Source organism: Diadema antillarum, unplaced genomic scaffold (genome assembly GCF_040938485.1).
Source record: "Diadema antillarum isolate AM-2024a unplaced genomic scaffold, OU_Dant_1.0 scf00000091, whole genome shotgun sequence".
Lineage (NCBI taxonomy): Eukaryota > Metazoa > Echinodermata > Echinoidea > Diadematoida > Diadematidae > Diadema > Diadema antillarum.
The window spans coordinates 2357237-2370725 of record NW_027270980.1 but is presented as its reverse complement, the minus strand read 5'-3'; the positions used below and the strand labels follow the sequence as shown (position 1 = coordinate 2370725).

At 39.6% G+C, this 13489-nt stretch overlaps 1 protein-coding gene across 2 annotated transcripts in view; it reads left to right on the top strand.

Moving 5' to 3' along the window:
- Positions 1–84: 84 nt before the first annotated feature.
- LOC139718254 (protein Smaug homolog 1-like) overlaps positions 85–13489 on the top strand; it is a 71105-nt gene continuing 57700 nt past the window's right edge. Inside the window, exon 1 of one of the 2 annotated variants that reach the window (XM_071629740.1) lies at positions 85–252. Coding sequence is in view for 1 of the 2 variants with exons in the window: in XM_071629739.1 (XP_071485840.1) it covers positions 12306–12308 (3 nt within the window). In the remaining variant the exon portion in view is untranslated. Of the gene's footprint in view, positions 253–11951; positions 12309–13489 lie in introns of those variants that run through there. The other variant, XM_071629739.1, reaches the window with a different exon arrangement.

Below are 13489 nucleotides of genomic sequence, written 5' to 3'. Positions count from 1 at the left end.
CTTACGACGGAAAAACCGGATATCGAAGAACGTACACCCAATTGTAACGTAGGCGATTCATCCGTTCGTGCGATCCGACCCACGACCTGTGATCCATCATGAAATAGTAGAGAGGAACCAGCCAGCAGCTCGAAACGGTTACGTCGCCAGTTTGTGAATGGGTTAGCAGTTGTTCCTGGATATCTCTAAATTTTAGAGTACAAGCTCTCCCTACGCCACGCTGAGCTACAATTCTCAGTGTGAAATACATAGGTATGGATAAATTGCATTGCTAAATGAATTGCTATTGTGTGGCATTGCTATTTTAAATGCCTAGTAATACTGGCCTAGTTGTCGCCCTAGCTAGCGCCCTAACGTTAGTAGGCACCTATATCGCTTACTAGTATTACTGTACGTGTGTGGACGTTTGGCGCAGATAACTGTTTAGACTAGATCATATGATTATGACTCAATGTCTAACGTTATAGTATTACTATTATTAACGTTAGTACTATCAATGAATCTTGAATGTTCTGATGATCTGAGTGATGTTAAATCTTCTTGCTGTTCAGTATTCGAGACCATAGACATAGATCATAGTCTCGACCCTCGAAAGTAGAGCCTAACTTTGTTAGAGGTAAATTACAGACTGTACAGTCTGAGTGTGAAATATAACCATCTAAGTCTTACTCTTAGTCTTAAGTCTAACATTAGGCCTAACGTTACTGCCTGCCTTGCGTTGGGCCGGCCCTTGGCCTTGTGTTGACCGAGAGATCAGTCTGTATCTTGTTGGGGATAGATCTATATCATCATCTATCAGTCCGGGAAACCCGCTCACGAGGCCAGCCGAGCGAGGCCTGCTCCCTGTACGAGCACTGCCTCGCCTCACGAGGCCTGCCGAGAGCCTCATGAGGCCTCCCGACCCGGGGGAGAGCCTCAAGAAGCTCCCTATTCACTTTTTATTCATCTCACATCTGACATATAAATTGTCACAATTTTGCACGGTGATTTTTTGTTACACATACATGTCCACTAGGGGCCTATCCATGATGAAAAGAAGAAAAAATTCTGTCTGTTTTTTTTTTTCTCCAAAAATCGAGATTTAATCAACCGATGCAGAGCGACCCATCAAAACACGGGCGCCAGCGTGTTCGCACAATGCAAGACAGCCGCACCTAGCGGCCTGATTCGACTTAATATTTTCGGTGCTTTTTTCTGCAGCTCTCGCTTCTCCGCGCACGAATCATCCACGTCAAGCTGAAGTCTGCCATCTTTTTACAAAAATTCATTACGGGAAAAATGAAATCAGTACTAACCTGATCTTGTGCATATAGGCCTATTCCAAATTACTATTCCACACTGATAGAGTAGGTGGGTACTCCAGTTTGTTAGCAAACTAATCACTTTGTAGGAATGACCAGTTCACTTTCTTCGTCAATTCCGCCGCCCGCTAACCTTTGGGCGCTTTTTCTGGAATCATCTCGCGACGCGACGTCACATCACATCATTATCACGCATCCAGCACATACAGACAGCGCGCAAGCTGTGAGATTTTGAGAGCGAGCTTGCGCACGCACCGGAGGATACTGTATCCTCTGGTGTGTGCGCAAGCTTGCTCTCAAAATCGAGCTTGAGCATTGAGGCTCTTCTCGAGTCAAAATTCTCTCATAGCACTCCTGAGCAGACCGAAATGGCCAAGGGTCGGTGTAATGTTGCGATTGTTGCATGTACATGTATTACTATGGGGGTAGGATGTATGTTTGTGCTTCCATGTGTTTATATCAGTGCTTCCATATGTTTATATCATTGCAGAGTGCATACAGAAAAATTACAAATACCAGTTCGAGATGTGCTCGCTACTCATTGCTATCGCATAGAGGTCTACATTATTGAACCCGACCAGACGCTGTGCAAAGCACGGCTGCCGTGACATTTAATTGTGTACAGCATGCATCAGGGCTGTTCTACAGATACAATGTAGTTTAGCATTGTAATCATGCGTGTATGCGTGGTGGAGGAGCACAGTCTGTTGAAATTAGCCAGCAAATACAGTGTAAATGATGTGTCATTGTACATGCTGGCTTCTGGACTGTAGTCTAAAGTGTAATGCTTATCATGCTTACTGTAGCCTCATCCAGTTGCTGAACAGGCTTTGATGAGAAGCACCGTAGTTCTAAGTAGCCTCATCTTGTTGCCTCAACAGGCTTTGATGAGAAGCACCATAGAAGTATGCACTGGACTCCATACTAATAGCCTGACATTGCGTAGCTTTGCTGTCAGAAACTTGATGCAACTTCACACTCAAATGCTAATGTGTATCACCCGAAACTTTGTGATTGATCAGAATCAAATGCAAAGTTGTGTTTTTTTATTTGCATTCAAAATCAAACGTTCTTTCAGCAAGAAACTTTTTTTTTCAGCAAGGAACTTGCATATCCAGATGTAATGCTTGATAGCTGTTATGTTAAAGTTAAAATTTTCTTGTTTTTTTCTCCTTTCTCTCCCTCTCATTTCTCTCTGTTGTTGTGTTATACATGCACGCTTATTGTTTTTTGTGTGCCTATTTCTTCTCTGAGGATCTACACATTTAACTGTTGGATGTGTAGATGTAGGCTATGATTTTAATTTGTAGAAAATGTAATATTTCAAATGAAATGAGGTAAAGTCCTGAAGTCACACACTTTGGCCCCAAGCTTTATGGAGGTCAGACGTCCAAGGTGAGGATTTGTCCTCAAATATGCACCAAAAGTGTGTGAAAATGTCTCAAAAGGTGCACAAATAGTTTGTGGATATGTCATAAAATGATCAAAAGAACTTTGCAAATTTCACGAAACATACACAAGACATTTTCCAAAGTGTCGGGACCTAATTGGGTTTCATGAAGATTTTGCAAACATAGCGCACGTCTTGCCAAGGTCTCGGGCATATGACGAGGCTTTCAAGACATTTTTGAGAACAAATTACAAGCAAATCATGACCCAGTGTGCGGAAAATGTTCACGAGAAATGTCAGATTTTTAAAAAACCACTGCCAAACTAAAAACAACACCCACAAACAGTTGACAGGGCTTCCGAACTCCTGCACAGGTTTGGCGATCTTTTGCAGACTAAAATGCGAATGTTGGAATTTACCTTTTTTGGGGGGACATTCGCATCCTTTGCAAATTGTTCGTGTGCTCCGTGAAATCAGCCCTTAACAGACAAGCCAACACATTTCTCAGGATAGAATAGCATGTGCCATTCCCTGCCAGATGGCTTACTGGTTGCTTGGAGTCGTAAAGTTCTAAAAAGTGTACATCATACATTTCACTGTGTAATCTGCAAAAAGCCTGCCATGGGAGGTGAGCGGGTTTGGCATGTCATCGATGTAGGCAAGAAATAGGCGTGGGCCCAGCACACTGGTACTGCCCAGTTGGACTCCTGACTGTGCCCTGGATGGGATTAGAATGAGTCACCACAACCTGTTGCCTGCTGGTAATAAGTTGGAGATTGCAAAAATAAATTTATGCACTTTCTGATCCAGTAATAGTGAAGCTTGACTTGTGGACCAAGAGTGAATGGTTGACTATGCTGAAAGCTAAAGTTGCAAAATGTAACACTAAGATGTCCATCTTCTTTCCCTGGACCATATTGTTGATCAGCTCATTAATGAATTCCAAAAGCTGAATTTCACAGGATCTTGTCCTTCTGAAACCATGCTGTAGTGGGCATATAATATTATTATCAAGGTGATCTTTTCTTGCACTACAAGCCTATAAAGCATCTTGCAGCACACACTCGTAAGACACACAGGATGGTCCATTGTAGTTTGAAGGTTTGTATTGCTCTCCCTTCTTGAAGGTAGGAGTCACATTGGCCCCTTTCCAGTATCAGCGGAGGACTGAAAGATGATGGCTAGAATGGGTGCAAGTTCATTGGCCAGCTCTTTTAAGACACATACAGTAGTTTGATGTCATATTGACCAGGAGCTTCCCTGGCTTGGGGTTGTGAAGTTATACATGTAATGTCTTACACTGAGAGCACCTGAACACCTTGTCTAAGACTTAAGTCCCTTGTTGGCATCTGGCATTTGGTGGTGAACTCTCCTTTAGAGTACAAGTATACATGTACGCAGGTAAATTATAGGTCTATACAGAAAGTATAGGCTGTGTGGTGTTAAGGTAATCGGGGTTCTGCACTTGTTCAGAGTGAAATTCCAAAGTCCTGAAAGTGACAGGTCATTCTTCTTTTATCTCAAAGAGTGGTATGCAGGTATAATAAGTTTATCATGGTAGAGAAAATTTTTGTAAGTTTTGCATGTTACTGTCTGTGTCAGTCATTTATATTTGAGTTATTGACTTGCAAAATCATATTTTCATCAAGAGTCAAATGCAAAACTAGCATCTTCAACTTCTTTGCTTGTAAACCTGGAGAAGTTTGATTTGATTTGATCATAGTTTTTGTTTTGTTTTGGTTTTTTTTTTTTTTGGGGGGGGGGGCAGAGAAAAATAATTGGAATAGAGGATTAGTCAGGGATTAAAGACAGGGTGATGTTGGGATACCATGGAATGGGAAGTCTGGCCCAGCTCTGATCATATTAAAAAATCAAGAATCCCGTAACAAATTGCGTCAGAGCTTTATCACTGATCTCATGTACATTGTAAGTACATTCGCAGCCGAAGACTCTTTGACTGGAATCGGTTATTACCAATGAGTGTACGCTTCAGTGCACAATTCACTGACAGGTGGCTAACAGGTGCTATTCATGGTACTTGGTTACTTGGTTGAGGTCCTCCTGAATACTCCTACTGGAGTTTTGACTGGAGGTGCCGGAGGGTGGACATTTAAACAATTATTCCATTTAATAACATCTCCTTAAATTTAGCAGAATCCGTTTGTGTGATTACGGAAGAAGGAAGTTCATTCCATGCTTTAATTGTGCGGGGAAAAAATGAGTTTCTGTGGACTTCCAGTCTGGAGGATGGTACTTCAAACTGATGAGAATGTCCGCGTCTACTTCGGATAAGCTTGGGTTTAGTGTGTGATAAATAATCAATATCCAATCTATTATTCAACATTTTGTGAAAACAAGTCAGGCGATGTGCTTCTCGTCTTGTTTGGAGTGACTTCCATCCAAGGGAGTTCAGGAGTTGAGTGACGCTAGATTCCTTGCTGTAGGTGTTGGTGACAAAACGTGCAGCTTGTCTCTGGATTCTCTCGATGGATGAAATATTTTTGTCAGTGTAAGGATCCCATGCGGCAACAGCGTATTCCAAGTGTGGTCTTACTAAGGTAGAATATAATTTTTGCTTGACAGTGGATGAACAATGATGAAAATTACGCCGGAGGAAGTTCAATACACTCGCAGCTTTAGAGGTTGAGTAGTGAGTATGGCAATTCCAGCGTAGGTCGTTTTGGATTTTGATGCCTAAGTACTTGATCTCCTTAGTTCCTTGGAGGGTAACACCACTGATGTTGTAGGATGCTTTACCTGGAGACCTCTGTCTAGTGACTCGCATAAATTCACATTTGGTAGGATTAAACTGCATGCCCCATCTGTGAGACCATTTGACCATTACGTCGAGGTCCTTTTGGAGATCACTCATATCATTCGGTGATTTAATTGGGCGATATAATAAACAATCATCGGCGAAGAGCCTAGTGGTACTGGAGACTTCTTTCTGGATGTCATTAATATACAGTAAAAACAGATGAGGGCCAAGCACTGTACCTTGTGGCGTACCACTCAAGACTGGATACCATTCAGAGCTCTTCCCATTTACACATACACGTTGAACACGCTTGGTAAGGAAATTTGTAATCCATCGCAAAATGTTAGAGCGAACTCCATAAAAATTCAACTTCTGGATTAGTTTTTTGTGTGGGATGACATCAAAAGCTTTTGAGAGATCCAGTGCAAGAACATCTGTTGGGATGTTACTATCCAAGTTCTTTGCGAGGTCATTTACAGTGAGTACAAGCTGTGACTCGCAGGATCTGTGCTTCCGAAACGCATGTTGGTTGTCGGAGAGAATGCTTTGTTCACTTAAATGATTCATTAATTGACTGTCGATTATATGTTCTAACAGTTTGCAGCATGTGCAGGTGAGAGAAATTGGACGATAATTTGCAGGGTCAGTGGTAGAGCCCTTTTTAAAAAAGGGGGCAACATTAGCACTTTTCCAGTCAAGCGGGAGTTCCCCTGAGTCAAGGGACTGTTGAAAGATGAACTGTAAAACAGGAGCCAATTCATCAGCAGCTATCTTAAGGGCTTGGTTCTGAATTTGATCAGGACCGATGGCTTTTGATGTATTAATATTAAGCAGCAGTTTACGTACACCATCAACACTGATCTTAATAGGTGGCATTTCGGGAAAAGAACTAGTTTGTAACTCAGGCAAGGGAGAACATGGTCTTTGAATATATACACTATACCCTAGTGGGTAGCGAATGGAGGTCAATTCAATCAAATCACCCATGTTTCCCGACACTACAGGTCTTTAAAATACATTTTAGGCATGTCTTCATCAGCTTGAAGTTTCAAAATAGCACGCTATTTTGCAGTTGCGAAACTAGCCCGATGTCAAAATAGCGGGCTATTTGTGTGGTGGAGACCCAAGTAGCGCACTACTAGTATTTGGTCGGGAAAATATCCCAAGAAATCTTGGGCTAGTTCGCGAATTAGCGCACTAATTCGTGAACTAGCGCGCTATTTTGGGTGCATCTCCATCAGCCCAAAATTTTCTTGATCCCTCCACGCTTCTGGTTAGCCAGCTGGCTGTGGGGAATTATTGGAAAGCGCAATGTAAGCTGAAGATTCGTGCAGATTGCGTGTATTTTGGACTTGTTCAAACATTTCAAATTGTTAATTTCATATAAGATGTCTCACTGGACAGAAGAAAGACTAGCATTATTGATATCCCTTTGGAGAGAATATGCTGTACTGCTCACCTCCCTGGTTGTAGTATCGTACATACGGTGATATAGGGGATTTTGCGCGGAGAAAAACCACTTTCAAACCGCGAGCTAAGCAGAGTAATGATGCAAAGTGCGCATGCATCAATTTTCGTGCTAATTTTCTCAAGCGGGCTGTTCGAGCTGATGAAGATGCACATTCGCTGTATCGGGCTATTTTCCAAGACTGCAAAATATTTCGCTAGTTTGAACTTCGGGCTGATGAAGACACGCCTTTTGATGCAGCCAGATGAGCTGTACAGGAAACAAGGATATATATATATTATGATATTTGGATTTGTATTATAAGTGTGTGTGCATGTTATGTTTACATTATTATTTTTTTTTTTTTTTGCTCTTGTTTGTAACATGACAGTTCCAGGACAGCATTTTGCCCAATTCATTAACACGCTGAATCATACAAAACTGCATTTGTATGCAATTGCATTTGTTATTTCAGACCAGACTTCTGTACATGTGCATACATTCACCTATCTGGAAGAAATTGCGTGCAGGTTTCTAGTATTTTGCCATATTTGGTCATTGATTATGTTTGTTCAGTGGTCTTGACCATTGGTCATGGACTTGTAAATTTGAGGATTAGATTTTGTCTAAAGGTACAATGCCATCAGTACTAAGTTATTGTGTCAAGCAGGCAATGCTTCCTGACTATGTGGTTATGTATAAAACTTGAGATAAGAGCATTCCACAAACATTCTTTAGCCAACCTTCCCGCCCAAAGACAAATTAACCTGTTGAGGACGGTTTGATTTTACTACAACACGCATTTCCTATAGACACCTGCCCGAGTATACTCGGGACTCGTCCTCAACGGGTTAATGTGCAAGAGAAAATTATTTGTGAAACCATCCATGTTGACTTGGACAGAACATAAAGAAACTATCTTGAAAGGTAGCACTTGACTCATCTAACTAAGCACATTTATGCTTAAGAAAATCCAAGCAGGATTTCACATATTTATGCACTGTACATAAAAAAAAAAAAAAATGTACACTGTATACACTAAATAACCAAGGCTACAAAGTCCTTGTCCTTGGAGCATGCACACATCTGTGAGGTACACTGTATGTGTATGATCCCATTCCCAGTATCTTCTGTTCATGTTTGATTTTGTGTGGCCTGTCCAACAGCATGGCTTCTTACATGCACCAAGACAGGCAAATTGATCATGTGACTCTGATTGTTTGCATGGACATTCCTGTGCTTTATCACACACACACACACACACACACACACACACACACCGAAAAGAAAGAAAAAAAATAGATGTTTCACTGTGATGGCATGATTGCAATCTTTATTCTAGGAGGATGTACAAAGTATGGTAGAATCTTGAAACAACTTCCCAATGTGTGTATGTTAAGTGAAGTCTCACTGACAATTTGTATACTGTAAAAGTGGAAATTTCGCGGTGTGGAAATTTTCGCGTATTTCGCGCAACCAGAACCTACCGCGAAAATAAAATCATGTGAATATTTTTGCTTGCCATATGTTCCAGTAGTTGGTGTCTTCATTCCGCGGAATTAAAAACATGCGAAACTCTTCTAACCCTGCCGAGCGCGAAAAATTAGTCGCGCGAAAATATCCACTTTTACAGTAATGTGTATGTCTATTGAGAAAATTATATTGTTACATCACTGAAGCTGATCAGATGTAAGGCCTTGGGGTACCATTGAATGTTTTGCATGAAGCAACCCCCCCCCCCCCCCCCCCCAAAAAAAAAAAAAAAAAAAGAAACACAACAAAACAAAACAAAAAAATGGGGGGATGGTTATAGCCTTTTGATGTGTCCAGTACTCATACAAATTACTGTAGAAGTGGAAATTTTTGCGGTGTTGTCATTTTCGCGCATTTTGCACAACCAAAAACTAGCGCGAGAATGAAAGCCCGAGAATATTTTTGCTTGCCATATGTTCCTTTGCACGATGTCTTGATTCCGCAAAATTAAAAACACACAAAACTCTTCTTACCGTGCCAAGCACGAAAAATTAGTCGCACGAAAATATCCATTTTTACAGTATGAGTTTGCATTCTATACAAATCTGTGCCTAGTCAACCTTGCATAAGTCAACCTCACATAAATCGAAGGTCTTTTCAAGTCCTCTTTATATTCTGTTGATTTTAATCCTTCATAAATTGAATTTTCTCTATAAAAGTCAAATCTATTTCTTCAGTCCAAATAGATTCAACTTGGGCAAGGTTGACTGTATTTTCATACCTCCGTTGCATTGTCCTTGTATTCTTTGCAGAAATCTTTCCTTGTATAGTTGAAGCGCCTGGTATACATCTACGATTTATATTTACTAGGCTGATTACTAATTCTGCTCTTTACCATTTTATAAATGTGATGCTGATGTAAAAAGCATGCATAGCAGAGAAAGTTGCCTAAGTTACTGTAGAACCAGAAATTTTTGCTGCATTTTATCTTTGCAAATTTCATGAGAGCCAAGATTTGCAAAATTAAGATGCACACAGAAGTTCTTGTCTACACTATAAAGCATTGGATGCCAGTGGCAATTCACAAAAATTTCATGCCGTTAAAAAAGCCATCGGCTCCATTTTGCAAAAATTTCGTACCGTGAATATTTTTTGCTTTTACAATAATGTTGAAATCTGGAAACTGAATGAAAATAAAATGTACAGTTGTACTGTATATGGCAGTTGGAGACTGAAAATTTTCAAACAGAGGAACAACATAATGTTAAATCGTTTAATTAAAAAACCTTATCCATGGGTCAATGGCAAACTACTTTCTGCAAAGGAGGGTCCTATATAAAAGGGAGGTAAAGCTTTTGATGATGCCACATGAAATAAAGAGCGAACTGGTACTGAGCTCAGAGCTGTATGTACAACTGTAGTATGTAGGGTTGTACACTTGTGACACATTCTAGGCCAACTGCGGTACTGTACATTGTACAGTGTGTATACTGTACCATACAACTTCTCATTGACTGTAAGTGATAATTCTGGCCAAGTGGAAGAGAGCCCCCTAGTGTTGCCTTTTTTTATATTGGACATGTGCATCTATGTACTGTACATTGTACGTACATGGTGTAAAATTATGTGGTAAGTTGGTGTATTTAAAAAAGAAAAAGAAAGAAAGAAAGAAAGAAAGAATAAAAAAACTGTCAAATATAATTCTTTGAAGGCATAATGTATAATGTGTGCATCAGACAGTTGTTTGTCTTAATCTCTGCATCATAACAACTGTAGGATTAGATACTCGGGAGATTTTCCAGGCTGGACTGAAATGATGTTATGGGATCCAGAGTGTTCCTTCTGATTATCAAAAGCAATATTAAAAAGGCACTTGTACTTACCAGTAAACAGAGTAGCCTGTGTCATATGAAATTAGAGAAATATTTTGCATTGATACATGTACAGAATGTACTTGTGGTGGTGAATGTGGCCAGAGTTTTCAACAATTTTGTAAATGTTGCAGAGCTACCAACTTATTATGTTTTTACTACCAGAATAATGAGTATGTTTTTTCTTCATTCAGAATAAGAAAATACAGAATTGGAGCAAAAAGCAAAATGCTTTAATGACATTTTGTGTAGCATATTTGATACATGCTAAGTGTGCAATTTTTCTTTTCTTAGAAATCTACAACTGTATGTGTTTTGCCTTGAGATCTACAGTGGTTAGCAGCCTTGCATACCCATTGATAAATTGCATTGTATTACAGCTTTGAAGTGAGCCAAAAATAATTTTCAAATGATGTGGAGGGCTTGCAGTCATATTGATATATCAAGGCAGTATATTTATTTATTTGTTTGTAATACATGAAAAAAGAAATATAGAGAATCTCAATAAGATCTCTGCATGGCTGGTTATGCAGCTTGCCGTACATTGTGTAGTTTGTTAGTACTAGGGAAGAAGTACACAAACCTGAGGAAAAAGAATCTGAAGATTACTTCAGCTGAAAATTATCAATGTTTAATGTGGTGAAGCATATGATTTCATTATCATTATTAATCTTGTAGTTGGTAGTGAAAAAAAGTTCATGTGAGTGATTTTATTTTCGTGTTTGGTCTGGAGATGGTTATCTTTTCAAAACCTCACTTGCGTCATATCTGATAACATCTTTCAAAGTACATGTAAAGGGAAAGCCTTTAAACTGTCTTTGTTTTGATTTCCTTCCACTTTTATGGAGGATATTTATGAGCAAAGAAGAGAACACACACACGCACAAAATGAAACCATCAGAAGCCCACCTGACATTACTATGGAATTGAAGTCCTATTTCATGGAAATTTTTGCTTCCTTTCTCTTTTGACAATGAAGATTTATCCATTCATAAGATTTTTTTGACGTTTATCACCCAGAGGGTCTTTTTTCCCACATGCTTGTAAATTTCAAACACTTTTTAACAACTTGTGTGCATTGTTGCTTGATTGTGGTAGAGTTCTAAATGAATGTTGAACAGCTTTGTCCTCAATTAATTTTGCAATGAACAGTACATTTGATTTTCATAGCAAGGGATGTGAGAAAAAAACCCAATATTTTTGTGTAGTTTTAAAATTTTTTATCACATTTGACACAGAAATGAAATATTAGAATATGAGCATTGCCCAGAGAACCAACCGTACAGTAAAGGGCTTTATTTTTAGTAGCCTGTGTTCACTCCCGCTATAGCATGTGCGCACAATTTCCCGCAGTATTTCTGGAGAGAAGTGAGTGTTTGAAAGCAAGAGCTTGAGTCTCCATTTCACCTGCCTTAAAAGGTCCCAACCTGCTGTCAGTTGTCTTCTTGGGTTTGTTGATGAGCCGTAATTATGTGTGTTGCGTGATGTCATCCTCCCATGCAACCTTATTTGGCTGCACAGAGGGGGTGGAGACTCCACCATGACACTATCTCTTTCTGCCAATAGAAATCGCCATGAGCTCGGTTGCCCATTGTCTGTCGCTGATGCATATCCTGTTTATTTTCTGTTACTTCCCATAATGATTCAATAAACTCTGGACTGTGCATTTCTTGTGACGATTGTACAATGCAGACTGTCCAAACTCCTCCTCTTTTCCCTGCGTGCTGTGAGCTTAGGAGAGAAAGAGAAAGAGAGATGGAGAGAGATGCGAAGAAAATAGGTTTAAAATGTGTATACTAGTACAGCATGTCATGTGGGGCAATACCAATAACAGTTTAAAATATTGTCTGAGCAGTGTCGAAGTCTCATATCTGAAGAGGGAACTTCCTTGATATGTTAGTTCCTGGTTGATTCTTGCTCATAGGAAATTGCACGCACACTCTTGATGTGTAACTCACACACACAAGTTCTCTCGCACAGCCAGGAGTATAGGGTGTGATAAACAATCCGTAGATTGCTCGGTCGGTGCTCTCGCTGCTCCCTTGCCAGAAGTGCCTGAGCAGACATGGTGAGTGGAGGGTTATCGTTTTCAATGCTGCCCAGATGTTGTTGTTGTTGTCACCATTTTGATACCAAGGATATACAGTGCTTTATGTGTCTTATTCTCCGGAAGTATTTGTGGACCGTGACTGAATGATCATCTCTTCTTCTTTTCCCTCTTTTTTTTTTTTTTTCATATTCATTCCATGTGGTGAATTGTTAATTTTTGTGTGTATTTTCTTGCTCTGACAGTATTATGCAATGTTTTAGATGACTCAATTTTTTTTAGTGACTGTTCAGCAGCAGCAGCATCATTTCGATGTGAATGTTTGAACTGGGAAATCTCTACATGCTATAATTCATGGCAAGAGTCATGTTGGCTTATCATTTATCAATGGTGTAGTACACTTGCATGTTCATAGCTTTGAATTTACACTGTTAGTCATCTTTACAAACAATCATGTAACACTAGAAGAGCCAAAATTAAGATTTCTTTTCTTTCTTTTTCTTTTTTTTCCCCCTGAAAGGATGACTCTGAAGTGCCAATTATTGTTTTTTTTTTATTTTTGTATTTGCCTGTGAGTAGTAAGTCAGATGCATTATGTGCAATTCCAAAGAAGAAGAAGAAAAAAAAATCCCCACATTGATGACAGATACATTGTGGTCATAATTCATTCAGCGGAGTACGTGTATTCATTCAAGAATGCACATAAAAGCTGGTTATTCTTGGTGCTGTGTTTGCAGTTGTAGCTACAGTGGTGACATTTGGACTTTGGACTGATGTGTCTGGAAATGATGTCAGGCTTTTAAATGGATGCTGTCATATGCCAATTTGTACACGGAAACCACCTGCTTGCCATGATTTCAGAGTCTTGTGTTTTCTTTGTTTTGTTTTGTTTTTCTATGCTTGTTCTTCCATTCTCTGCATAGAGTGTTATTTTTCAATTGAGAAGTAGAAAGCTCATCTTGTGATACCTAGTATAGTTTGGCTGTAGAAGAGATCTGATAAAATGTGGAAGTGTTTTGTCTCATGGTTTGATGATGAATTTCTGATAGATAATAACACTGAGCAGGGTGTACTTTGATCCCCCTATTTAAGCCTTGTTTATTTTTGTTGACATCCGTAAGTATCGTTTATAGAGTAGATTCACGCAGTGATTGCAAAAAAGGGGGTATAATTTTAAACTGCACTTGTTTCTTCAGGGTGAC